The following is a 27,257-nucleotide window of genomic DNA, read 5'->3' as shown; positions in this document are numbered from 1 at the left end:
CTATGGACCTCAGTGAATGTATTACCAGTGTCAGAAATATTGTGTCTATTACTAGGCTTGCTTAAATTGTGATGAAACAAAGGAGAATATGAATTATGATTTATCTTTGACAGTGAATAACACCATGCTAAAAATGACCAGACATGAAAAACTGCCACTGGGCTCGTTCAGTACCTTCTCTTTCAAATGGGAGAGTTCAATTTGGATTTAGTATCACCAGGCGTGCATGAAGAACAGAGAATGAAATCTACTGTATGTACAGCTGTATGACGGCTCCGACATTTTTAAACTGATTTCAACACGGATGGTTGCTAAATCTTCACAATAGGGGAGACAAACTAACTGCGCTCCAATATATGCCAATAACGTTCAGTTTTGTGGTATATAATCCAGAGAAATAAAAAATATTCATACACAAGTAATTTTCTTGAAGGCAGCTAGAATCCGTTGAGTAGTGTAGTTCTTCGAAATTCCAACGCTCATTGAGAGCTCTGGATGTCCTCTTCTCATAATGACTAGAATCGTCATCATTCAGCGATGGCTGTTAATAAAAAATGGCAGATCTCTGCGATAAATACAACACATTTCAAAAACTAAAATCTCACTAATAACACTTTAATCTATTGGTAAACAAACATATTGCTGAAAATATACACTGACTGCTGTTGTGACATGGTTAGGATGTTTACTCCGGTAATACCGGTGTTTTATCAGTCATGGGAAATATATATATATATATATATTTTTTTATCTCTCTTTCTCCGATTTTTCTCTGTTTTTTTTCCCCGTCCCAATTTAGTCGTTTTTTTATCCACTTTTTCTCCCATTTTCTATTTTTCTCCCATCCCAATTTCGTATCGTCCAATTCAACCCTCCCCTATCTCGAACGCTGTTTCATGCCTCCCACAAGCCGACTGTAATGTGGACGTGTAAGCCATACATTGCACGAGTCCCCTCCGGTACTCGAGGTAGCAGCCGGCGCATCTCTTCACCTGCACAGCGCAATCTTTCAGCGTCAGGGGTCTGCGCTATGGAGGGACGCCGCCCCCGTCGCTTCCTGATTCTACTGCGCAGGCGCACCAACCGACCTGTAGGAGTCGCTGTCCACAACGTCTGATCCCCACCCATCAGTTTCCCACCCCCTAATACTGCCAAATGTATTAGTACGGACGACCAGCCAAACTGAAAGCAATGTGGAGCGCTGGGCTCGAACCCAGCGTCTCCAGCATTGGTGGTGAGTGCCTTGCCCACTGCACCACCTAGCCGCCCACGCATTTCCCCCCCCTTTAAGCCATTTTGAAGGGACGGTTTATGAACTCAATTGACAATGAGAATGGACAGATAGCAATACTATAAAGTATAGATTTAGCTCTACAAAAAGCCACACGTTTGTTTACATTCCCCGGTCCTCTTGCCACTAATTAGACTAAGCCCAGTGGTCGCGAAAGTGTTAAAGGAAAACTCCAACATTTTGGGAAATTAGTTTATTTAACATCTTCCCTGGAGTTAGACAAGAAGATACATACCTTTTTTGTCTCTGTGCATGCATTAGGCTTAGGGAACAGCCGCTCCGTTAGCGTAGCTTAGCTTCATCACTGGAAGTGGGTCAGACTTGTACCCTGACGTTCCCTACAGTGCCCTACAGTCACGAAATACACTCCAAATACAACTCCAAAACGTTCCTGTAAACATGTTGTGACCTGTGTATTTACCACGTGGAGAAATAAAAAATAATTAAATTAAACAATTACGTTTTCTAAGCAAATATACTCAGAACTATTTTTTGCCTAACCACTCCTCTCTGGGCGCAGTGATTTCAGTGCTATTTTCTAATGTGACGCAGTGTTTGTTTACATTCTCATTTAATTCAAATGATCCGAACCGATTGAAGTTTATGGATACCATGCCTTAAAATCCTCTTACCTTGACGATTAAAAGCCTCCCCAATTTAGAAAACAGTATTCCCATGGCTGGTCTTGATATACTGCACGCTAACGGAGCTAACCAGCAACCGGACACTCAAGCAGATAACGAGGGTAATGACTTCCGGTCGGGGAGTTCCAAAATAAAAGAGCAACGTCTATAGCAGCGGAAATGGAGCTAACCAGCAACCGGACACTCAAGCAGATAACGAGGGTAATGACTTCCGGTCGGGGAGTTCCAAAATAAAAGAGCAACGTCTATAGCAGCGGAAATACGTTTATTTTGTACATTATCTAACTTAACACAAACCCAAACTAACTTTAGGTTAGTTGTAACGTTAGTTTAGGTTTGTGTTAAGTTAGATAATGTACAAAATAAACGTATTTCCGCTGCTATAGACGTCGCTCTTTTATTTTGGAACCCCCCGACCGGAAGTTAGCCTAGTTATCTGCTTTAGTGTCCGGTTGTTGGTTAGCTCCGTTAGCGTGCAGTATATCAAGACCAGCCATGGGAATACAACAACACAGATTTTGATGGATTTTTTGTAATGTCAGATCTAACAACAACTCTTCATTTTTTATCTGACATTACAAAAAAAATTAAATAAATAAAAATGGTTATGATCAGGGCTGAAGTTGAATAAAAGATGTATGACTGTTTAGACTACATTATTCTCTGTCACAGTGATCTCCTGGTTGTTCCCCACTTAGGTTATCTAACTATCTATCCACACACAAGCACACATGAGCACACACACGACACGCACGCTGTGCACGCTCACACACTAGCAGCCACTTTAACATGAGCAGACACACACTCATGCCGCACACGCCCACACTTATGGCCAAAAAGGAAATGTCACTTTAAATTAGTATAACAACAGTAACAGTGTATTGCACTACCAAAGCTACCTAGCATGTCCTATATGCCCTGTAAATAACTATGTACAGATACCGAGATGTCCCACCATGTTACCTGTTACCTGTTTATTGCACAATGTTGTTTTTTATTGGATTCTATTACATGTTGTACCACTGTATTGCACATCGTTGCGGGCAAGACCACCCGCATTTCATTGTATACTTGTATGCCGTGACAAATAAAACTCTTGACTTGACTTATCGCGCCGCCGCAACTAGAAACACTGGCCTGCTTCTAAGTGCAGTGACCTGACTGCAATTTTTTTTTATTTTTTTTATTTTTTTTCAAGTATCACCAGCAGTACCACCAAGTACCACTAGTGGTACGCGTACCACAGTTTGAGAACCACTGGGTTAGTATATTAGGACAAGTGCATGACAGTAAGGTTAGTTAGGGTTAGATAATTTTTTTTTTGTTTATTTCAGTATCTGATCGGTACTCTGTATGGGCCGATACCCAAAGCCAGGTATCGGTATCGGGACTGAAAAAGTCGGATCGGTGCATGATGCATCCCTACTTCAGCCTCGTTAGGCTCGTCTCACAGACTGGCTCGTGGTTCAGACAAGAATAGGAGGGAGATAAACAGTCAAAATAAGACTGTTTATTAAAGTTTATTAAAGCAATCAATACCTGTTACTATTTCTTGACTCCTAATATCGTGCCGGCTATGTTCAACTGGATTTAAGATAAGATAAGATACAATAATATATTCCTTTATTGATCCCCTTGGGGAAATTTGGGCGTCATAGCAGCATGGGGGAGGGGAGGTACAGGTATGGGCAGGGTAATAGTAGAAAGACATAAATATAGGCAATGAAATTAGATCTGAATATAGAAATAGGAAAAATAAATGGTGTAAACAATATGATTTGCACACACTACTGATTTGCACACACTACTTATTTGCACACAAAATGATTTGCACACTACTGATTTGCACACACTACTTATTTGCACACACTACTGATTTGCACACACTACTGATTTGCACACTATTGATTTGCACACTATGATTTGCACACAATATGATTTGCACACTACTGATTTGCACACTACTGATTTGCACACAATACTGATTTGCACACAATACTGATTTGCACACACTGCACTTGTATTGTAAATCGATGCTATTCTTTTTTTTTCATTTATAATGCTGCTAACTTCTAAATCGTACTTAATCTTACAAGAAACGAATCATTTCACTCCTTATGCTGTAAAGGAACGTGACAATAAAGATGATTCTGATTCTAAATATCAAGTGTCGCCAAAAACCACAAAGGAGAGTCATCATCACCACGCTAGGTGAGTGGCAGCAGCCCGTCTGGTGTCATCGCTCCGTCTTAACGCTCACATCTAACCTGCTGGACCCGCGCGGGAGAACCGGTTTGAACCCGCCTCGGAGGCCGGGAGCGAGGGACACGCCTCCTCCACAGACAGACCACTAATCTAATGCCCGCCCTTTGCTCCCATTGGTTCTCAGATGAGCTGTACCTCCCCCCGATGCGGAGGATTGACAGCATCCTCGGCGAACAGAAGAGACGGCTGCTGAGGAGAGTGAGCATGACTTCACAGCACCAGGTATTCTGCTCTTATTATGGTCTGTGTCTGTCCAGGTTGCCGTGGTGATGTGTAATTTCCCATGACTAATAAACTCACGGCAACACCGGTATTACCGGTGACACCGGACATTTAACACAATGACGCTCGATCTTTGGAGCGCTCACTTTGCTCACTGGGTTGAACACATCCTCATTCTCTCAGGAGTCTGTTAGTGAGCAGAAGAAAGACTCATATTCAGGTCATTAACACATTGACTGCCAGCTATTATCCTCATCCTTAGCAGCTGACGCCATTACTGTAAACGGTGGGAGTCGCTCACCTTGTTTGCAGGGCTATAACTATTTAAATATTATAGCTATATATGCAATACTATGGCCCATTTGACATCGGGTATCTATCGTTCAAGATGTGAAAAAGGAATATTTTTTCCATCCATACATTGTCGTTTTATACCGTGGTGAATATAAGTATAGTTTTAGAGTGGTCTAGGATCATTCCTGGAGAGCTAGTAATAGGCTGCGACGCATATTATACTTAACCCATTGGCATTTCCTCCCTATACACGCTACAATAAAAAATTCAAATGCATATGATCGTATATTATGTTCCATCATGCATGCATGAAAGGGGGGGGGGGTCGTTTATGATGAATTGATTGTCAATAACGGCATTCGTTAGTACAACAGCATACGTTGATCAGAGCGATGGCTCTGATGGCAATGGACAACCAAGCTGAAATTAACGTTAGATTGCTCTTACCTGTGGCCGATGAGACTGCAAAAAGAATATTCCAATTATTTGATTGCCATCTGCTAGATCGTATGTCCATTTGGCCCACGCCATAACCCATTATTAATGGAAATAGCGAATAAAAGAAACAACGATCCAATAACGAGTATACTCGTTGTTGGCAGAATTCGATTGGCGGGCTATAACGAGTTGACTCGTTGTTGGCGGCCATTGTGTTAAGTCACTGCTGCAGAAAGGCGGGGTCACAATATTGTACATATTAACATACATGACACTAAGGTTATAACAGGTGTACTGTAGGTTATAACAGGTGTAGGTATAACGGGTGTACTGTAGGTTATAACAGGTGTACTGTATGTTATAACAGGTGTACTGTAGGTTATAAAGGTTATAACGGGTGTACCGTAGGTTATAACAGGTGTACTGTAGGTTATAACAGAGAGGTAGGTTATAACAGCGGTAGGTTATAACAGGTGTACTGTAGAGTATAACAGGTGTACTGTAGGTTATAACAGAGAGGTAGGTTATAACAGGTGTACTGTACTGTAGGTTATAACAGGTATGTTATAACAGGTGTACTGTAGGTTATAACAGAGAGGTAGGTTATAACAGAGGTAGGTTATAACAGGTGTACTGTAGGGTATAACAGGTGTACTGTAGGTTATAACAGAGAGGTAGGTTATAACAGGTGTACTGTACTGTAGGTTATAACAGGTAGGTTATAACAGGTGTACTGTAGGTTATAACAGAGAGGTAGGTTATAACAGAGGTAGGTTATAACAGGTGTACTGTAGGGTATAACAGGTGTACTGTAGGTTATAACAGAGAGGTAGGTTATAACGGGTGTACTGTACTGTAGGTTATAACAGGTAGGTTATAACAGGTGTACTGTAGGTTATAACAGAGAGGTAGGTTATAACAGAGGTAGGTTATAACAGGTGTACTGTAGGGTATAACAGGTGTACTGTATGTTATAACAGAGAGGTAGGTTATAACAGGTGTACTGTAGGTTATATGGTATGCAGCGTCTCAACACCTTGTGGTTTTCGCCGTTGACCTGACCTCTGACCCCTCACCAGGAGACCCTGCACGCCTACCCCCAGATCATGGTGGACCCGCTGGCCGCTGGAGTGGTGCGCGTCCGGCTCAGCGGAGACGCCTACAATCGCAAGAACCTCAACAGACTCAAGAAGACGCTGCCCAAACCACAGGTAGCTGTGTGTGTGCAGCTGTGTGTGTAGCTGTGTCTGTGTGTGTAGCTGTGTGAGTGTGTGTCTCTGTGTGTAGCTGTGTGCATGTGTGTCTTTGTGTCTGTGTGTGTAGTTGTGTGTCTGTGTGTGTAGCTGTGTATGTGTGTGCGTGTGTGTCTCTGTGTGTAGCAGTGTGTGCGTGTATAGCCGTGTGTGTGTGTGTGTAGTTGTGTAGCTGTGTGTGTGTGTAGCAGTGTGTGCGTGTATAGCCGTGTGTGTGTGTGTGCAGCTGTGAGCACATCTGGAGCAGGGGTTCTACAGGTCAGGGCAGGTGACTTGATGCTCATCTCCCTCCACGCCTCACCACCTTCCTTCTGGTCCTAGGTATAGACTACCATGTGCAGAAAGACGTTCTGGTCCTAGGTATAGACTACCATGTGCAGAAAGACCTTCTGGTCCTAGGTATAGACTACCATGTGTAGAAAGACGTTCTGGTCCTAGGTATAGACTACCATGTGCAGAAAGACCTTCTGGTCCTAGGTATAGACTACCATGTGTAGAAAGACGTTCTGGTCCTAGGTATAGACTACCATGTGTAGAAAGACCTTCTGGTCCTAGGTATAGACTACCATGTGTAGAAAGACGTTCTGGTCCTAGGTATAGACTACCATGTGCAGAAAGACCTTCTGGTCCTAGGTATAGACTACTATGTGTAGAAAGACCTTCTGGTCCTAGGTATAGACTACCATGTGCAGAAAGACCTTCTGGTCCTAGGTATAGACTACCATGTGTAGAAAGACCTTCTGGTCCTAGGTATAGACTACCATGTGTAGAAAGGCCCGTTTTAGAAAGAGCTTTGCTCCCACAGTCATACAAATGTTTAACAAGTGTGACCAGGCACAGACATTATGGTCTTGTCAAGCAAGCTTCAAATTATTAAAAAAATTATAACGATGTAGTGCAAAGTCAAAAAGAAATATGGTGTAATGTGTAGGGCTGACCCCTATTAGTCGATTAGTCGACTAATCGGTCGAAAGGAGCCGTAATCGACTGGCCAACCTCTTAGTCGAATATAAAAAGAATAATAATAATATTTGTATATATATATATTTTATTTTTATTTTTTTCATTCTTTCCAAAAGAAAAGAGGCCTAGAAGCGTGGCTAACGCTAATGGCACGCATACCAGAGGCTAACTGCCTACGAAAACAGGCACAGAGGCACTGAAAGAGGATTTCACCCATCTAATGAACACAGACTAGACAAATATCAAGATGTATCCATCAGTGGACCAATTGCATGCCTTTGCAGACAAGAAGCCTTCAGTCGACTCCTTCAGACATTAAGCACCCCCACAGCCCAAATGGAATGATAAAAAAAAAATTAAAAAGATTTTTTTTAAATATTATATATATATATATATATATATATATATATATATATATATATATATATATATTTTTTTTACCAATAGTCGACTAATGGCAAATTTTGGCCAATCATAGTCGATCATCCAAATCCTTAGCCGGGGACAGCCCTAGTGTAATGTTAGTGTGTAAAGTCAGTTAATTTAAACACTGGCGGCTTATGCTTAATGTGAATAGATTCATGTTATAACTAAACAAATCTGACCTGTATTAACAGTAGCTCAGGTAAATCATACCATAAGAGTAAAAAAGTAAAAGACCAAACACTATAAAAAATATATTATACACAATGTAGTGCAAAGTAAAAAATATGGTGTAATGTTAAAGTGGTTAAAGTGCATTCTGTCTAATGTGCTTAATGTGAATAGACTCATACATGTGCAAATGAATATGGCCTACTGTAACGGTGTGCTACAGAGTTCACAGGCCTATCTTCTCCAGAGAGAGACAATAAGATAGATACCAGTTTCCTCTCTGTGCGTTCAGTAGAAAGCTATCTGACTGAACGTTAGCCTAGCTTAGAACAATGAATGGAAGCGGACATGGTCGGTTAGCCTTCGGGAGAGGTGTTAGTTGGACAATGCCTAGTTAGTTACCATAGCTCAGCGTATGTACGCCGTCTCTTTGTGTTCGGGAGACTCGGGTGCATAAAAACCTGATTATAAGCATGTCTCCTACAACCACAGCCAGAGCTGTGAGTGAATTACGCGAAGGAGAGCATTATGGCAGGATACTTATTTTACGAAAAATTGTGAGGAGGCATGGGCGGAAGTGGCAATTTTTCTAAGTAAAATACCCGGAAGACAAATGAAAACAAAAGACATTTCCTTTTAAACAACTTTATTCTTTCTTTGCGGCTCTGTACCAAATGATCCACGGCAGGTACCGGTCCGCGACCCAATGGTTGGGGACCTCTGCTATAGAGCCATCTCTCTATACTCCGTTATGCGCAAGTTTACAGACTTGTGCAGCGCGTACTGGAGTATTCAATGCGACTGCCAGCCAGCTTTTGTGCGACGGAGAAATACAATATCAATTGTGACGGAGATAAGAAAATAAAATAGATAAGACACAAGATATGCATGGTAAAAAAAAATATTAATGTTTCTCTGCATATTTTCACACCGCCAACAAAGTACCGGGCCCGTTGTTTCGGAATGGATTTAGGTGTGTCTCCCCATCGATACTGCCCCCCCCCCCCCCCCTGGACATTGTAGTTCTTTGATAGACTGCGGGGGGAAACAGCCGTACAATCTAACAAGAATTAACGTATTTACAAGTCGTATTATGTTTTGCAAATAACATCTCTCTGTCTCTCTCTCTCTCCTCACAGGACCTTAAACTGTCATCCGAGGCATATCGGGTTTACAGCATCTACCATTCTCTACATCACTATAAATATCACACCTTCTTACAGTGTAAGAAAGAGGTAAGCATTCTCTACATCACTATACATATCACACCTTATATATATATATACATACACACACACCTTACTTCATCCACCCTCAGCCATCTAAAAAGATAAAGTTTTTTAAAGTGTGAAACATTAACTGAATTATATTTTAGCTACTTTAATTCACCTTAATGAGACCAAATGTGCTTTAATTCACCTTAATGATACCAAATGTGCTTTAATTCACCTTAATGAGACCAAGTGTACTTTACTTACTGTGGTATTAAAAGGTCTTAAGAAGTCTTTAACTTGCTGAAACCTGCAGATCTGCTGTAATTAGAAGTATTCTGTGATCAGAATCCTCCAGTGTAATGTCTCCTCAGCCCCCGGCGCCTCCTCAGAACCACTAGCACCCGTCGGTTTGGGCCGTCGCCATGCCTACACGCTGCCTGCTCAGAGAGAGAGAGAGAGATCTGATTACAGGCAGAAGATGCACACAATTACGAAGGCGCTCATTTCCGGTGACCGAATATCACGTTTGATTTAAACGACGAGACATTCTGTCATTCATAATGGTGGACTGCATTCCTCTTAGCAAGGTTTGTGTTGGTGTGATTTGGTTTGGATAGTCTGTGAGCCTGGCTTCAGGTGCAGTGCAGCTGCAGGCCAGCAGAGGGAGCAAGGCTTCATATATATACCTCACCTGTAAACATACCAGTAGATGCTAATGAGACGAGGCACATTATTTTAGCATGAATACATTAATCGGGGACACTGGAAAGCAGATTGTGGAATTAATAGCAGAAAAGTGCCCGATAAGCAACAACAAAGACTGTGGCAGATCACCAACAAGTTACATAATCAAACCATAATGAATACAGTTTGAATATTTAACTCGTTGGTGACCTGCCCACAGTTTCTATACGGGACAAATACACCTTGCGATTTATAGTACTGGACTGTTGAGGCGTGATGGTGACAAAGGGCCCAAAGTACCAGGATGTACTGGTCTGATGAGTTAACCCTTTCACTGCCGCACTACCAAACGGTTAACCCTTTCACTGCTACATTACAGAAGGTTAACCCTTTCACTGCCACACGACAAAGGGTGAACCCTTTCACTACCACACTACAGAAGGTTAACCCTTTACTATCACACTACAGACGGTTAACCTATGAAGTACATGTCCAGTGAAATGCTTGGTTTGGAGCCCCTGAGAATGTGCTTCATACAGTAAAAAAGTTAAAAGAAGAATAAAGTCCCAACACTATACAAATATACAAACTAAAGTAAAAATGCAGACAATGAGGTACAAAAATGCAAAACTGTAAACGGTCTTACGCGCATCTATTTGATTCAAGCTCATGAATTAGAATCTGCTGAATCTAAATACAGCTCATTGAAATGATGATGATGATAAGTGTGAACAAAAGCCTGACAGAGGGATATTCTAGGGAAAAATAAAGTAATAATTAAATAATAATTCATTACATTTATATAGCCCTTTTCTAGACAGTCAAAGCGCTCCCCACAATGTAGGGTGGAAATTGCCTCCTTCACCACCACTGGTAGCACTCAACCTTGGGCTACGCAGGCTCAATGGCTGCCATACACTGGCACCAGGCACACATCACACTACACAGTGGCAGAACGGCTCAGGAGACAGGGATTGATAATCAGCTCCTAATCCTCTCTCCTCCTCCTCTTTCTCCTCCTCTTCCTCTCCTCCTCCTCCCTCCCCCTCCTCCTCCTCCTCTCTCCTCCCTCCCCCTCCTCCTCTTCTCTCCTCTCTCCTCCTCTGTCCTCCTCTCCTCCCTCCCCCTCCTCCTCTTCTCTCCTCCTCTCTCCTCTCTCCTCCCTCCTCCTCCTCTCTCCTCCCTCCCCCTCCTCCTCCTCTCTCTTCCCTCCTCCTCCTCTTCCTCTCCCCGCAGACCAACACCATCGAGCAGGCGACGGAGGACCCGGGCCAGGAGGAGGTGGTGCAGCAGTGCATGGCCAACCAGACCTGGCTGGACTGCCTCTTCACCTCCTTCATCGACCTGCTCTCGCTGAGCAGCACCAAGGCCTGAGCGGACGGAGAGAGGGAGCACAATCTGATCCGTTGAGAGCAGAGAGACTTGAGAGAAGGTGGGAAGATAAGGAACCTGCTGTACAGACCCCCCCTCCTCCCCGCTCCCCTCTTAACGTCTCGGATGTGAGGATGGATCCTCGAGGCTCCCGGGAACACAAGGGTTCCGTTCTCCTGACGACGGACAGTGACTCTTATTTCTTTTGTCGCTCAATGACTTATGAGGAGGAAACCCCTTCTCTTTTGAGAGCGAGAGGGATAGGGGTGGGACCTCGCCAAACCAGAGCGAGAGAGAGGGATCGGAGTGCGACCTCGCCAAACCAGAGCGAGAGAGAGGGATCGGAGTGCGACCTCGCCAAACCAGAGCGAGAGAGAGGGATCGGAGTTGGACCTCTCCAAACCAGAGCGAGAGAGAGGGATCGGAGTGGGACCTCGCCAAACCAGAGCGAGAGAGATCAGAGTTGGACCTCTCCAAACCAGAGCGAGAGAGAGGGATCGGAGTGGGACCTCGCCAAACCAGAGCGAGAGAGATCGGAGTTGGACCTCGCCAAACCAGAGCGAGAGGGATCGGAGTTGGACCTCACCAAACCAGAGCGAGAGAGAGGGATCGGAGTTGGACCTCGCCAAACCAGAGCGAGAGAGATCGGAGTTGGACCTCACCAAACCAGAGCGAGAGAGAGGGATCGGAGTTGGACCTCGCCAAACCAGAGCGAGAGAGAGGGATCGGAGTGGGACCTCGCCAAACCAGAGCGAGAGAGAGGGATCGGAGTGGGACCTCGCCAAAACCAGAGCGAGAGGGATCGGTGTTGGACCTCGCCAAAAAGCAAGAGGTGGAGGAGGGAGCTATCGCACCAAGTGGAGGAGAGGAGCCTGACATCCCTAATAACTGTGTCTGTCGAGATAACCATTCAAAGAGATAATATTTACCGTTTAGTTTTTACATAAATTATTTTTTTGGGGAGAAAAAAAAAAGAAAGACTTTTAACATTTGAGCAAAGCCTGCTTTTAAAAAGAGAGAGAGAGGGAGCGAGAGAGAGGGGTGAGAGTGCTTTTTAAAAACTAAATAAAACCTGCGTGATCTGAAGAGTGTTGTGAGCCGAGAGTGAGACATGGAACTAGTTACTGGGGGGAGAAAAATAAAAGGATGCAAATGTGAAATGTGTTTAATTAAAAACCCTGCTGTCATTCTATGCTACGTTAGGGGGCAGTTATCCCCGGATCAGGCTACGTGATAATATATAAACACATTTTTATTATTTATATCGGGAGCTTTTTAACACACGAAACACAAAGCGGGGGGAGAAGGACTCTGGCTAGTGCCGGGGACACTGCCCCGAACACAACATCCGTTTCTCTGTTTTGTTTTCTGTTGTTTTTCTCCACAGGTTTTAAAGAATGCAGTCGTCCACATATACAAGCAAGTTGTCTTCCCCATTTTGATTTCCTTTCTTCCATACAGGAAAAGAGCAAGAAGAAAAGTTGAGACACGAAATCTAGTATCAAAATACAGTATGGTTGTAAAAAAAGAAAGAAAAAAAAGAAAATACACAAAAAAAGAAGCAGAGAATAGGAGAAGTATATTTGAAACTTTTTAACAGTGTAGTGTTACAGTGCATTCATGAGACCCATGCAGGTGCAACGAAACAAGCTAATAATAACAACGAGTATCCATATCCCAAGACAAGGAGTATAAATACTATTTAAAAAGAGGAAATAGTCATTTTCATTTTTATCATTTTGATGTTTTGTGCATAACTTGACTTATTTTGGAAACAATCTAATTTTCCAAAAAGAAAAGACGGGGAAAAAACTAAAAAAAAGTCTTTGTGTAAATATTGTACAGTTCTTGACAAATTCTTTGTTCTTCTGTACATGAACTCTCCTGTATTTGAGAAACAAATAAAACCTGCAAACGCATCGTTGTTGGTGGAATTGTTTGTGTGTGTTATGTAGTGTACTCAGTAGTAGGGGTGTAACGGTACACAAAAACCACGGTTCGGTACCTACCTCGGTTTTGAAGTCACGGTTCGGTGCGGGTTTTCGGTACAGTGGGGGAAAGTTTGGCTTTCCATGTTCCACTCAGGGGTGATGTAGTGTGCAGTAACTAATTGTACTTGTAGGGTTGTCAACGAATATTCTATATTGAAATTAATAATCGACTTGTTAAAAAAAAATTATATTAGATTGTGAAAAAGAGCCCCTGGTGGGCAATCGTTAGTGGTTAACATACCGTTGTACTCGTTCGGTACCTAAGGTCCAGTACTGAAACGGTTCGGTACGGATATGTGTACCTTTACACCCCTAGTAAATATAAATGTATACGGTATATACAGCACTATTGTAGTGTTAATATGTAGTGTAAAGTGGTATACATATTATTTTATTTCATCAAACAACCCCTATTTTTTATTTAACCAGCATCAATCTGATACTACTTACTGTTATGTAGACTACATTTTAATGATTCAATTGTATATCAGTTTAAGGGGAGACACTGCAGGTGAATAGGGTAAAAAAATTAACTAATAGATATCACAATGAAACTTCCCCAGTTGATTACTTATATTAAGACAAGACTTTTTTGTATTACAAGTTTTCTGAAATTGTATGTTTAAATATGCAAATGAGGCATGATCTACTTAATTATGCACTAATTTGCATATAATTCCAGGACAGAAATCTGAACATTGGATAAAGCCATTTTCAAAATTATAGTTTCATTTTGTTGACATATTAGAGCCAACGGTTATTACAGAGGGGATTTTGGATATCTCTTTTTATCACTCCATAAATCAGAAAATACTCCATTCAGTCCATTTTTATGGTAAAATTCCATATTTCGCCATGTTTTTAGGAATAAAATGTGATATAAATCAGGCTATGAATGTGATATCAACAAACCCTTCTGTAAATACCTTCAGAACATAGATATGAATAGAACTCGAATGTTTGGTGTATGTGAGTGCTACTGAAGTGGAGATTTCTGGCTCAGAGGAAAAACTCTTAAAACTCATTTTTGGGAAAACGCCTTCAAAGTTCTGTATTGTAAAATGCCATACTTTTTTTTTAAACAGATATTTACAAACACAATACCTAATCAAACCATTAGTAATAGACAACCTAAACACATGCCTGATAACTGAATAATAATAATAATAATAATGATGTTATTGAACTGAACAGAACTACACACAGGCTACAAACAGTGTAGTACCCCCTAATAGGCAAAAGATATTTGAATAGATATCACTATGAAACTTTCCCAGTTTGTTATGTACATATAACTAACATATAAAAATATATTGCAAGTTTTCTGAAATGTATGTTTATATATGCAAATGAGGCACTTCCCCATTAAATATGTGCACATTTATGGATGCAATAAGGCAAAATGATGTAAAATAAACAACTAAATGTGTGTTATTGACGTTTTATTGTCACTAGTTTCATAGAAGACATGTTTAGGAAGCAAAATATAACAAAATCTCAAAATCAACAAAAAAAGGATATTTGACTTCACCTGCAGTGTCTCGCCTTAAAGGGGAACTCCAACATTTTGGGAAATTAGCTTATTTAACATCTTCCCTGGAGTTAGACAAGAAGATACATACCTTTTTTGTCTCTGTGCGTGCATTTTAGCTTTGGGAATAGACGCTCCGTTAGCATAGCTTAGCTTCATCACTGGAAGTGAGGCAGGACAGTAGCCTTACAGTGCCTTACAGTGTATTGCAAGGTCTGACATTGACCAAACTTGATATCGCTGCTGTCGGGACAAAACCTCATAACTCCAAAAACCCAACTTTTCAGCAGATGAAAAAAACTAACACAGATTTGAGGGTGAATAGAGTTAGGAGGTTTAGACAGATGATCGGTTTAATGCTTTCCCATTGTTTAAACTTTGTAAAACCCACACACACATATGGAGGATGATCTACGGAGTTGATTTATATAATAAAAAAAAAATAAAAAAAATGGAGTTATGAGGTTTTGGCCCGACAGCAGCGATATGCATGACCTTGGTGGGCTCTAGGTCAACTCCTGAAAAGGGGGTCAATGTCAGACTTTGCAATCAAAAGTTAGGGGGCTAATAACCCTTGCCATAATTTCAGTGCGCCCCCTAACTTTTGATTGCAAGGTCTGACATTGACCCCCTTTTCAGGAGTTGACCTAGAGCCCACCAAGGTCATGCATATCAAATTTGGTCAATGTCAGACCTTGAAATACACTGTAAGGCACTGTAAGGCTACTGTCCTGCCTCACTTCCAGTGATGAAGCTAAGCTATGCTAACGGAGCGTCTATTCCCAAAGCTAAAATGCACGCACAGAGACAAAAAAGGTATGTATCTTCTTGTCTAACTCCAGGGAAGATGTTAAATAAGCTAATTTCCCAAAATGTTGGAGTTCCCCTTTAAAATAGTGGGTCTGTGTTTTTCTGAGAGTCTTAGTGAGTGAACACCACCACCTAGTGGATTTGACAGGAAAAGGCAGGCAGAAAGTAGCCTAGTGGTGGTGACGTCAGTTCAGAACTGGAAAACGAAACTGAGAAAACGGGATTTCCCTACAAGTCCTGCTGGCTTTATATAGAGGAGTCTGGAAGTGGAACACAAGAAAGACTGCACTGCAGTATTACATCTCCGACTAACATACTCGAGTAATTTACTACAAACCAGGTTCCTGTCATTGAACATTAGCCAACGACCGCACTTCTACCCAGAAACAGAAGCTACTAGAACCTGGAGGTAGGAACATGTTTACTACAACAAGGATCATATCATAACATCTTGGAGACGCGATTTGACACTGTCTGTTTTCCTGCACTATTCGTACTCCAGGTTAGTGGAGTACGAATGAATGGCTCGTTGCATGTGTTCCATACCAAGGAAACTATACAAATTAAACGTTATATATATCTGTTTAACTCACCTAATAATGACTTGAAGTTGTTACGGTAATGTAGAATCAAATCTCTTACTAGTACTCAGTAGTACTTACTACTTAGTACTCGCTTAGTACATACAAGAACGTATATTTATTAAGATATCTACACTTTTCCACGAGAGTCACACGGACGGACAGTTTTGATTGATTGATTGAAAACGTTATTAACATATTGCAGAATGGGTACAGTACAGCAGGGGACTGTACATTTGAGGTGGGGGACACTGTACATTGGAATACTGACATAGCCATACTTGGTCATTTACTGTACAACTGGGTTAGGACATTTGTAGGGGCCAGTTTTGAATTGCAGTCTCCCGTAGGTGTTCTTTGAGAGTGCTTTTGAAAGTGGGTAGTGATTCACATTCCTTCACGGCTGTGGGTAGGGCGTTCCACATTGATGTGGCATAATTGCAAAACGTGTTTAGTCCCTTGTTTGAGCCGAATCTGGGTTTAACATGATTTGTGGAGCTCCCTCTGGTGTTGTGATCGTGGTATTCACGGACCTTTGGGAAGTATTTTGACATGTACATGGGTACCTTGGTTGTGTAGTGTATCTTGTAGACCAGGCCCATTGCAAGTTTCTGTACTCTGTCGTCTACTCTAAGCCATCCTAGTTTGTCAAAGTGGGCAGGGGTGAGGTGGGTTCTAGGAATAAGGTCAAGCAGTAGTCTGACCAGTTTGTTTTGAGATGTTTGTAATTTTGTTTTTAGCGCCTTTGAGGTGCTTTGGTACCATGAGGTGCACGCATAGTCGTAGTACCCTTGTATGAGTGCTCCTGCCAGAGTCTTCAGGGTATTCTTGTTTAAGTAAGGGCGCCCCTTGTCCAACAGGGGATTCCTGCAGAGCCGGAGAACTGCACCCACACAGAGACACTGTAGTTTGCATGAGAGTCTTTCTACATCTGGACCAACCTATAAAACATTACTTCAACCTTCGCTATTTTGGACATTCGGGCCTATTTTCGGTCTGTCATTTGCTTTAACAATAGAATGAAGCATAATTTGTACTCCCCTTGTCGGGGTTCAGAGAGAGAGCTTGCACCCGTTTCCCCATCCTTAATGATTGATTGATTGATTGAAAACTTTATTTAACAGATTGCAGAATGGGTACAATACAGTACAACTCAATACACACAATTGTTAAGGGGATGCAGACCAAAGAAAGACTTTTGTCTTGTTTACATCAGGGTCCCCCATTTTCAATTCATCAGGACACGCTCCTGAACTGACCCACCTGCTCCTGAACTGACCCACCTGCTCCTGAACTGACCCACCTGCTCCTGAACTGACCCACCTGCTCCTGAACTGACCCACCTGCTCCTGAACTGACCCACCTGCTCCTGAACTGACCCACCTGCTCCTGAACTGACCCACCTGCAAATGAACAATAAAGAAGACGGACAATTCTGATAAATGTTTACACTGTCGGGGGAAAAAAACAGAACTGAGTCACATATGAGCAAAAAGTTAAAAAACGAATCTGATTTGGGCCACTTCTGCCTACAGTGTGATGTGTGAAGTGAACGTAACCAAAGTGCATAGTAGCATACTACAAAAACCTAGGGGTCCACAAAGACGACTTCAAACTTGAGATGGTAACAACCGATGAGGTGCTCAAAAAACTGAGCGCCCTCCAACCTAACAAGGCCACTGGCCATGACAACATCCCCTCCAAATTCCTCAGAGACGCAGCAGCCGCCATCACCCCAGTCATCACACACATAATAAACCTCTCCATAAAACAGGGACACGTGTCCCCAAGGACTTCAAAATAGCGAGAGTGACCCCTCTGCACAAAAAGGGCAGCAAATTAGACCCAGGCAACTACCGCCCTGTTTCTATCCTTACCTCCATCTCGAAAGTCATGGAAAAAATAGTCTACGAACAGGTCGAAAAGTACCTAGCGGAAAAAAAATCGAATCTACGAATTCCAATCTGGCTTCAGAACGTCCCACTCCACTGACACATGCCTTCTCTATTTGAACGACCACATCAAACAAGAGGTGGACGCGGGCAAATACTGCAGCATGGTCATGCTGGACCTACAAAAGGCCTTCGACACTGTCAATCACTCCATTCTGATTGACAAGCTAAAAGCTATTGGTTTTGATAGTCTATCAGTGAGCTGGATGCAATCCTACCTTGAGGGGAGGGAACAGATGGTGGAGGTAAACGGTACTCTATCCCCCCCCCCCCTCACAGTGAGCTGTGGTGTTCCACAAGGAAGCATACTAGGACCGCTACTGTTCCTAATTTATGCAAATTACATGTCGTCAGCTTGTGACTGCAACTTGTTCTTGTTCGCGGACGACTCAGCCCTGCTGGTCTCTGACAAGAACAAGTTACAGGTTGAAAAAACCCTCAACTCAGAACTCGGCAGAATCTGCACCTGGCTCGCTGATAACAAACTATCATTACACCTGGGTAAACTGAGTCCATTCTCTTCGGATCAAATAACAAACTCAGCAAGACCGACGGCTTCTCAGTTACAGTGGGTGACAATATTGTCACAAGGAAAGATGAAATTACATACCTGGGTTCCATCCTAGAGGCAAATCTTTCCTGTGACAAAATGGCATCCACGGTAATAAAAAAAGTCAACCAACGAACTAGATTCTTGTACCGGATCTCCTCTCTGGTAGAGCTGCCGCGGTATTGATGTTTTCCTTACCGCACAAATTTGCAAAATATTTCCTACCGCTGCGGTTATTACCACACACACACACAAAAAAAAAATTTGAATGCATTTTTTTTTGTAGTCTACTCTTTATAGCATATAGCCTGCCTCTAGTCTAAATGTCTATCTTTAGAGGATGACTTTGCAGCATGAATATTGTTTGGGATTCGGCAAGCACGCATTCGTTATTAAAAGTGAAACACGGATTTGAAGTCTCCCCTCTGTGTCGCGGGCAGGGGTGGTAGCGGCGCGCCCGCCGGTTACCCCCCCGACCCTTTCTTCTTCTTATTATTATAACGTTACTACTTATGATGATTACAAAGGCATTCGTTTTTGTGGCATTAACACACGTTCAATAACATCAGAATATTTACCGGACCATAGGAAGGCAAGCGTTACTCAATTCATATCTCAGTTCCTTTCTTTGCTCAGAGCGTGCCGAGTTGTACCCATTCTGCGGTCTGTTAATAAAGTTTTCAATCAGACAAGTGTATAGAACGAAGGGCTTTTATTATAACATTTCGTTACAGTAAAATCATTATGCCTCGTTCCCTGAGGAGCGACGGTAATCGTCTCCGGTGGGAGTTAACGTATTAGCCGTGTTGTGACTGTGAGCTCTGATCAATGGCTGACATTCAGGAAGTAAAAGCACTGCAAGACGCTCCAACGTGTGACGCGTATCTCTTCTGACCAATCAGTGGTCTGCAGTGTTTCATGTGACTTTTCTGGTACCCAATAGGGTCGCTTGGAACCTCGACAGAGAAGTAGGGTATATCTGCAGAGCCGCAAGCCCAACGAGAGCAGGGTACTTTATTATTATTATAAAAAACAGCGGTGATGCGGTATTCAGCCCAACTCTGCGGTGGGCATGATGTAACAGCGATACCGCGGTAATACCGATACCGCGGCAGCTCTACTCTGGTAAACAAGAATACCCTGAAGACTCTGGCAGGAGCACTCATTCAAGGGTACTACGACTATGCTTGCACCACATGGTACCAAAGCACCTCAAAGGCGCTAAAAACAAGATTACAAACATCACAAAACAAACTGGTCAGACTACTGCTTGACCTTACTCCTAGAACCCACCTCACCCCTCCCCACTTTGACTAACTAAGATGGCTTAGAGTAGACGACAGAGTTAGGGATGTCCCGATAAAAAAAATTCCGATTCCCGATCATGTGATTTTGAGTATCTACTGATACCGATCTTTCCCGATCCGATAATTATTTTATTAAATTTTTAATTTTTAATTTTTAATTTTTAATTTAAATTTTAAATTTTTTCCCCATCCCAATTTCTCACATTACATTCACCCTGAATGTTGACATTATCCAGGTGAAAAGTTAACTTCATTCAAGCGAGGCATTGCAACCGGAGTAATCTAAAAACTCTGCCTCCAACCTGCTGCTTCATGAGAGCAATGGCGCCATCGTCTGTAAAAATCAGGTGACTGCAAGTTCTGCAACTAGTGGATGTCCCTCATCCTTGACATAAATCATTTGATGTATAATAAAATCAAAGGAAATGCGTTTGTTTTGGCAAAATTCTTCTGCTCTGTGTGACAATAAATAAATAGGGACTATCACACTTCACGCACCTGTCTCTCTGTCTTCGCCTTCGGCAGCCCTAAACAACTGTCTATGGAGCCAACTATCATTGTCTATGGAACCAGATTTTTACATCCCAGTGACATCACTGATTGGAGGGTTGTAGCTTTTAGATGCAACCAGCAGCTCTATAAGTCACTCTGCTCCGCCCTGTGTGTGTGTGTGTGTCTTGGCGTGGTAACGGGTAGGGCTGACCTTCAAAGCTTTTTTTGGCAATCGAAGCTTCGGGGCCGAGCTTCGATTTTAATTCGAAGCTTCGGGAAAAAAATATATTCATTATAATATATATATATTTTTGTATCTTATGTTGTGGGACTTGTATAGCACTTTGGTAAACTTTGTTGTTTTTAAATGTGCTCTATAAATAAAGTGAATTGGATTAATTAATTAATTAAGTAGCCCCTTTCGACAAGGTTTCACTCGGCTGCGCTGCCTGGGTGCAGTGGGGCTGCTCTCACAGCCAACGACATGACAGTACATAATTATGTTGCAACCTTCGTCTATCGAGCAAACAATTATATTTAATTTATAATTTATAATTATATCAGACAATGCACCTACAAAAGCAGATGATTACAATTAAATTAGCCAACTTGGTAACACATTAGTCATAGCAGCATAGGCATAGCCTTATTAATGTTTTGTGTGGTGTCGCCGTCGTGTACAACGATACTTACGTTTTTTAGGTGATTTGACAAAGTTGTTGTAGAGTTGTGATATGCCATTTTCTTCTGGCATATCTGGCACTCGGCTTTTTGGCCATTGTCTTTGCATATTTTAAAGTGTAACCACACGTCTGATGACTTCTTCGTCGACATGTCTGCTGCACATGTCCTTGTTGTTTTCAACACAGATAATCTCCACGTGCTTGTTGTAGAGAGGTGGAGTCGAGGCGCTGCTTACTTTCATTTCATTGGAATGGAGGTGCAAGATTTTGGTGGCAAAAAAAATAAGATTTTTTTTTTTTTTACTTCGATTTTCTTTTTATGTTCGAAGCTCGTGCCATCGAACGAAGCTTCGAAGTATTTAAGACAGCCCTAGTAACGGGAGCCTATCGTGAAAAGGTCACAGCTATTGTGAATTCATGCTGGTTGGAGAGAATAGGGTGTGTTGTGTTCACTGTGGACACAGAACCTGCCCAGGGTTCATGTGACATCGGACACCGGGCTGCAAGGTGCAAGGAGAGGCCTGTTCCACACCCGGCATCAACCCAAATCAACTCCCTGCTAATTAAATAAAAACCTGATAATTTTTTTCTTTGGGATCCCTCCCTGACAGAAATGGCCCAATCACGACCGCTCATCATGCCCTGGCTGCGGCAGCAGATTGATAGTGGGCGGTTCCCCGGGCTGGACTGGACCAATGAGGAGCAGACGGAGTTCTCCATCCCCTGGAAGCACGCTTTGAGAACAGACTCCTCCTCTCATGATGTGCTCATCTTCAAGGTGCATTTCTCTGTCACACCTAACCACCACTAGCCTCAGGTCTATGCCATATATAGCTACTCTATGATAGTGATTTTATGCTATTAGATTAGATTCAACTGTATTGTCATCATACAGCACAGTGAGACTAAAATAGGTTTGGCATCCAACCAGAGTGCAAATGTAACAGTAAAGTACAATAGTAATATACAATGTACAGGTGATTAAACTGGCTATACAATATATAAATTAGTACTACTGAGTAATAGTGCTAATCAGATGTATGTACAGAGTTGTAGTATTAATATGTACAGTGATACAGGTATAAAGACACTATAGTACTAAGTCGTACTGGCCAGAGGTGTAACTAGTAAGAGTAGGTAAGGGATATGTACAGATATAGATATAGTATCTACAGATATTTACAGATATAGATATAGTATCTATAGATATAATATAAAAAGGATTATATACAGGTATGTACAGACAGATGTGGATAGATATATATTCTGAGGTGCTCTGGTCTAAAGCACTGCTGGTTGTACTTCCCTTCAGTGCTCTACCACACTGTGTTTTATACATACAGTGTGTTTTATACACATACTACTGTAGTACTACTGTCTAGCATGTGTCTTGCCAGCCCAATATTGCTTAAAATATGTAAATAAAGAAGTACTAATCGACAACTAACCTTAACTCTTAAGTGAATGTCTTAACCATAACCGTTAAGTGAATGTTAAAACTAACCTCAACTCTAACTATAATCATAGTTAAAAGTAACCTCAACTCTAACTATAATCACAGTTAAAACTAACCTTAACTCTAACTACAGTATAATCATAGTTAAAAGTAAAACTAACCTTAACTATAATCATAGTTAAAACTAACCTCAACTCTAACTATAATCATAGTTAAAACTAACCTTAACTCTAACTATAATCATAGTAAAACTAACCTTAACTCTTAACTATAATCATAGCTAAAACTAACCTTAACTCTTAACTATAATCATAGTTAAAACGAACCTCAACTCTTAACTATAATCATAGTTAAAACTAACCTTAACTCTTAACTATAATCATAGTTAAAACGAACCTCAACTCTTAACTATAATCATAGTTAAAACTAACCTTAACTCTTAACTATAATCATAGTTAAAACTAACCTCAACTCAAACTATAATCGTAGTTAAAACTAACCTTAACTCTAACTATAATCATAGTTAAAATTAACCTCAACTCTAACTATAATCACAGTTAAAACTAACCTCAACTCTAACTATAATCATAGTTAAAACTAACCTTAACTCTAACTATAATCATAGTTAAAACTAACCTTAACTCTAACTATAATCATAGTTAAAACTAACCTTAACTCTAACTATAATCATAGTTAAAACTAACCTCAACTCAAACTATAATCATAGTTAGATAGTGGTGACATAACCCGCACACAACTGCAATGGCCACTGGCCATGACAACATCCCCTCCAAATTCCTCAGAGACTCAGCAGCCGCCATCACCCCAGTCATCACACACATAATAAACCTCTCCATAAAACAGGGACACGTCCCCAAGGACTTCAAAATTGCGAGAGTAACACCCCTGCACAAAAAGGGCAGTAAATTAGACCCAGGCAACTACTGCCCTGTTTCTATCCTTACCTCCATCTCGAAAGTCATGGAAAAAATTGTATACGAACAGGTCGAAAAGTACCTTGCGAAAAAAAATCTAATCTACGAATTCCAATCTGGCTTCAGAACATCCCACTCCACTGACACATGCCTTCTCTATTTAAACGACCACATCAAACAAGAGGTGGACGCGGGCAAATACTGTGGCATGGTCATGCTGGACCTACAAAAGGCCTTCGACACTGTCAATCACACCATTCTGTTTGACAAGCTAAAAGCAATTGGTTTTGATAGTCTATCAGTGAGTAAATGGTACCCTATCCCCCCCCTCACAGTGAGCTGTGGTGTTCCACAAGTAAGCATACTAGGACTGCTACTGTTCCTATTTTATGCAAATGACATGTCGTCAGCTTGTGACTGCAACTTGTTCCTGTTTGCGGACGACTCAGCCCTGCTGGTCTCTGACAAGAACAAGTTACAGGTTGAAAAAACCCTCAGCTCGGAACTAGGCAAAATCTGCATATGGCTCGCTGATAACAAACTATCATTACACATGGGCAAAACCGAGTCCATTCTCTTCGGTTCAAATAACAAACTCAGCAAGACCGACGGCTTCTCAGTTACAGTGGGTGACAATATTGTCACAAGGAAAGAAGAAATTACCTACCTGGACTCCATCCTAGAGGCAAATCTTTCCTGTGACAAAATGGCATCCAATGTAATAAAAAAAAGTCAACCAACGAACTCGATTCTTGTACCGGATCTCCTCACTGGTAAACAAGAATACCCTGAAGACTCTGGCAGGAGCACTCATTCAAGGGTACTACGACTATGCTTGCACCTCATGGTACCAAAGCACCTCAAAGGCGCTAAAAACAAAATTACAAACATCTCAAAACAAACTGGTCAGACTACTGCTTGACCTTACTCCTAGAACCCACCTCACCCCTGCCCACTTTGACAAACTAGGATGGCTTAGAGTAGACGACAGAGTACAGCAACTTGCAATGGGCCTGGTCTACAAGATACACTACACGACCAAGGTACCAAGGCTGCACTATACAATACTTCATCCTTTGCAAGTCAACGCCCCCCCCCCCCCCCCCCCTCCTTCCATCAACTCACTGGACTGAAATATTTATATTTATATTTATAAATTTATTTGCACAAGCACTAGATGCACTTGGGACAATGATGGTATGTTATATATTGGGACATTGGGACATTGATACTCTATTACTTTATTACTATATTACTATTATTATTGACATTAATATTTTGCACATGTTATATCTTATGTTGTATGCCAGTGGTGATGTTCCTAACAAATTTCGTTGTACCAACAATGACAAATAAAGATCTATTCTATTCTATTCTATTCTACCCATGTACATGTCAAAATACTTCCCAAAGGTCAGTGAATACCACGATCACAACACCAGAGGGAGCTCCACAAATCATGTTAAACCCAGATTCGGCTCAAACAAGGGACTAAACACGTTTCGCAATTATGCCACATCAATGTGGAACGCCCTACCCAAAGCTGTAAAGGAATGTGAATCACTACCCACTTTCAAAAACACTCTCAAAGAACACCTACGGGAGACTGCAATTCGAAACTGGCCCCTGTAAATGTCCTAACCCAACCCAATGTACAGTAAATTACCAAGTATGGTTTTGTCAATATTCCAATGTACAGTTTTGCTTGTACAGTTGTACAGTGTCCCCCCCCAACCCCCCCCCACCTACCCTCCAATGTACAGTTTCTACGTCAAATGTATATACCGGTACTCTCTTTTCTGGACTCTTTTTGTATCACAAACAGTACTGTATTTGCAAATCTGATATGTCATAAATGTATAGATGTAGCAGTACTGTCTATCTGTATGTCGTGTATCTCATTATGTTATGATGAATTGAAAATGGGGGACCCTGATGTAAACAAGACGAAAGTCTTTCTCTGGTCTGCATTCCCTTAACAATTGTATGTATTGAGCTGTACTGTACTGTACCCATTCTGCAATCTGTTAATAAAGTTTTCAATCAATCAATCAATCAATGATTGTTGGTTCAACTCCTGGTTGCAGCGTTTGTTTTGGACTTTTGGCGATACAATACGTACATATATTACTTTTGGCGATACAATACGTACATATATTACTTTTGGCGATACAATACGTACATATATTACTTTTGGCGATACAATACGTACATATATTACTTTTGGCGATACAATACGTACATACCGGTATATTACTTTTGGCGATACAATATATTACTTTTGGCAATACAATACGTACATATATTACTTTTGGTGATACAATATGTACATATATTACTTTTGGTGATACAATACGTACATATATGGTGATACAATACATACATATATTACTTATGGTGATAGTATATCTCCAGACTTCTGTCCTTTTATACTTGCTTTTTTAATACCAGACGAGCAGCAAATGGGATGCTTTTAAATGTTCCTTTGATGCAGTCAGAGCTTGGTAAAGCTGCATTCTCCCACTATGCTCCCTTTTTATGGAATACGCTGCAAGTAAAACTTTGTCTAGAGGCACTTCCTACTGTGAATGCTTTTAAAGGTCGTATGCTACGATTAGCCCTTTATGAAACATGTAACTGTTTTACCTGATGCTATTGCTGATCTGATTATGCTCCTTGCCACTGCACAAATGGCCTTCTGTATTTATATTTGAATTGTATGTTTTTTGTTTAATGCCCTGTTTTAAGTTGAAACTTGTTGTGTGCCGTGTTGGTCAGGACTCCCTGGAAGAAGAGATCTTGTATCTCAATGGGACATTCCTGGATAAATAAAGGATAAATAAAAAATAAAAAACATTATGTCCTCCGCTCTCTTGACACCGAGAGACAAAGTCCAACTCCTGCTTTGTATTTGACGGGTGAGGTGTTTCTGACGACTGAACCCTCTGGATTGCCTCTCTGTGTCGTTGTTCCAGGCCTGGGCGGAGGTCAGCGGTAACGGCGTGGCTCGGGGAGACGCTTCGGTCTGGAAGAGGAACTTCCGCAGCGCCCTCCGAGCCAAGTACTTCACCGTGGTGGGGGACAACAAGAACGACAACGCCAATCCTAACAAGTTGTACCGATGGCCGAGCGAACCGAACACTAATCCTACGCCGCCGCGCTCAGCAGGTAAGGATTCTCACAGAGCGTTAGGCGGTCTCTAATGCCGACGGACAACAGGTCTGTCGAGGCTTAAAGGTGCCATAGATAACATTCAGTTGTTGCGCTAGAGAGCACCAGCATGTCATTTATCCAATCAGGTGCATTCCACGTGGGGGAAGTGGGCCGTAGGGAGGGGATACATGCACGCAACATGTAAACAACAACATTAATTTTGAACCCACAAAAATTGTTTCAATGACAAATGAATTAATCAAAAGAATGTTTGGGGAAAAGCAATTATTTTATTCTGCAAGCTTTCTAAAAGCTCCGTGAATGTATTTAAAAAAGAAAGATATGTAAAAATTGTATCGATAGCACCTTTAATTCAAATAGTTGGTAAGAGTTTATGTTGTATGTATATCCAGTGTCTATGCGGGTAGCGTCTATATTAATCCCAGCCGAAGAGTGCAAGAGCGCTTCCGCATTCTTCCCCATTCGCCGGTAAGCAATGCGCATTTCCTTTTCCTTCGCCCAGGTGCTCGCCGCGCATGCGCATGAGGTCCTCGCTTGGTTCAGACCCCCATTCAACACGGTT

At 41.7% G+C, this 27,257-nt stretch overlaps 2 protein-coding genes across 3 annotated transcripts in view; both read left to right on the top strand.

Moving 5' to 3' along the window:
* LOC311235218 (proline-rich protein 12-like) overlaps nt 1–11,236 on the top strand; it is a gene marked incomplete at its 3' end in the record, with an annotated part of 62,806 nt that extends 51,570 nt beyond the window's left edge. Inside the window, exons 12-15 of the mRNA XM_084322620.1 lie at nt 4,325–4,422; nt 6,234–6,365; nt 9,104–9,199; nt 11,099–11,236. Of these exons, the coding sequence (XP_084178746.1) occupies nt 4,325–4,422; nt 6,234–6,365; nt 9,104–9,199; nt 11,099–11,236 (464 nt within the window). The remainder of the gene's footprint in view (nt 1–4,324; nt 4,423–6,233; nt 6,366–9,103; nt 9,200–11,098) is intronic.
* A 4,584-nt stretch (nt 11,237–15,820) lies between these two features.
* irf3 (interferon regulatory factor 3) overlaps nt 15,821–27,257 on the top strand; it is a 49,264-nt gene continuing 37,827 nt past the window's right edge. For both annotated transcript variants that reach the window (XM_084322627.1, XM_084322626.1), the window contains exons 1-3: nt 15,821–15,974; nt 21,742–21,908; nt 26,497–26,689. In XM_084322627.1, coding sequence (XP_084178753.1) covers nt 21,744–21,908; nt 26,497–26,689 — 358 coding nt within the window. In that variant the 5' untranslated portion in view covers nt 15,821–15,974; nt 21,742–21,743. The remainder of the gene's footprint in view (nt 15,975–21,741; nt 21,909–26,496; nt 26,690–27,257) is intronic.

This window comes from Notolepis coatsorum (genome assembly GCF_963971535.1).
Source record: "Notolepis coatsorum genome assembly, chromosome: 10".
NCBI lineage: Eukaryota > Metazoa > Chordata > Actinopteri > Aulopiformes > Paralepididae > Notolepis > Notolepis coatsorum.
This window is presented reverse-complemented; position numbering and strand designations above follow the sequence as displayed.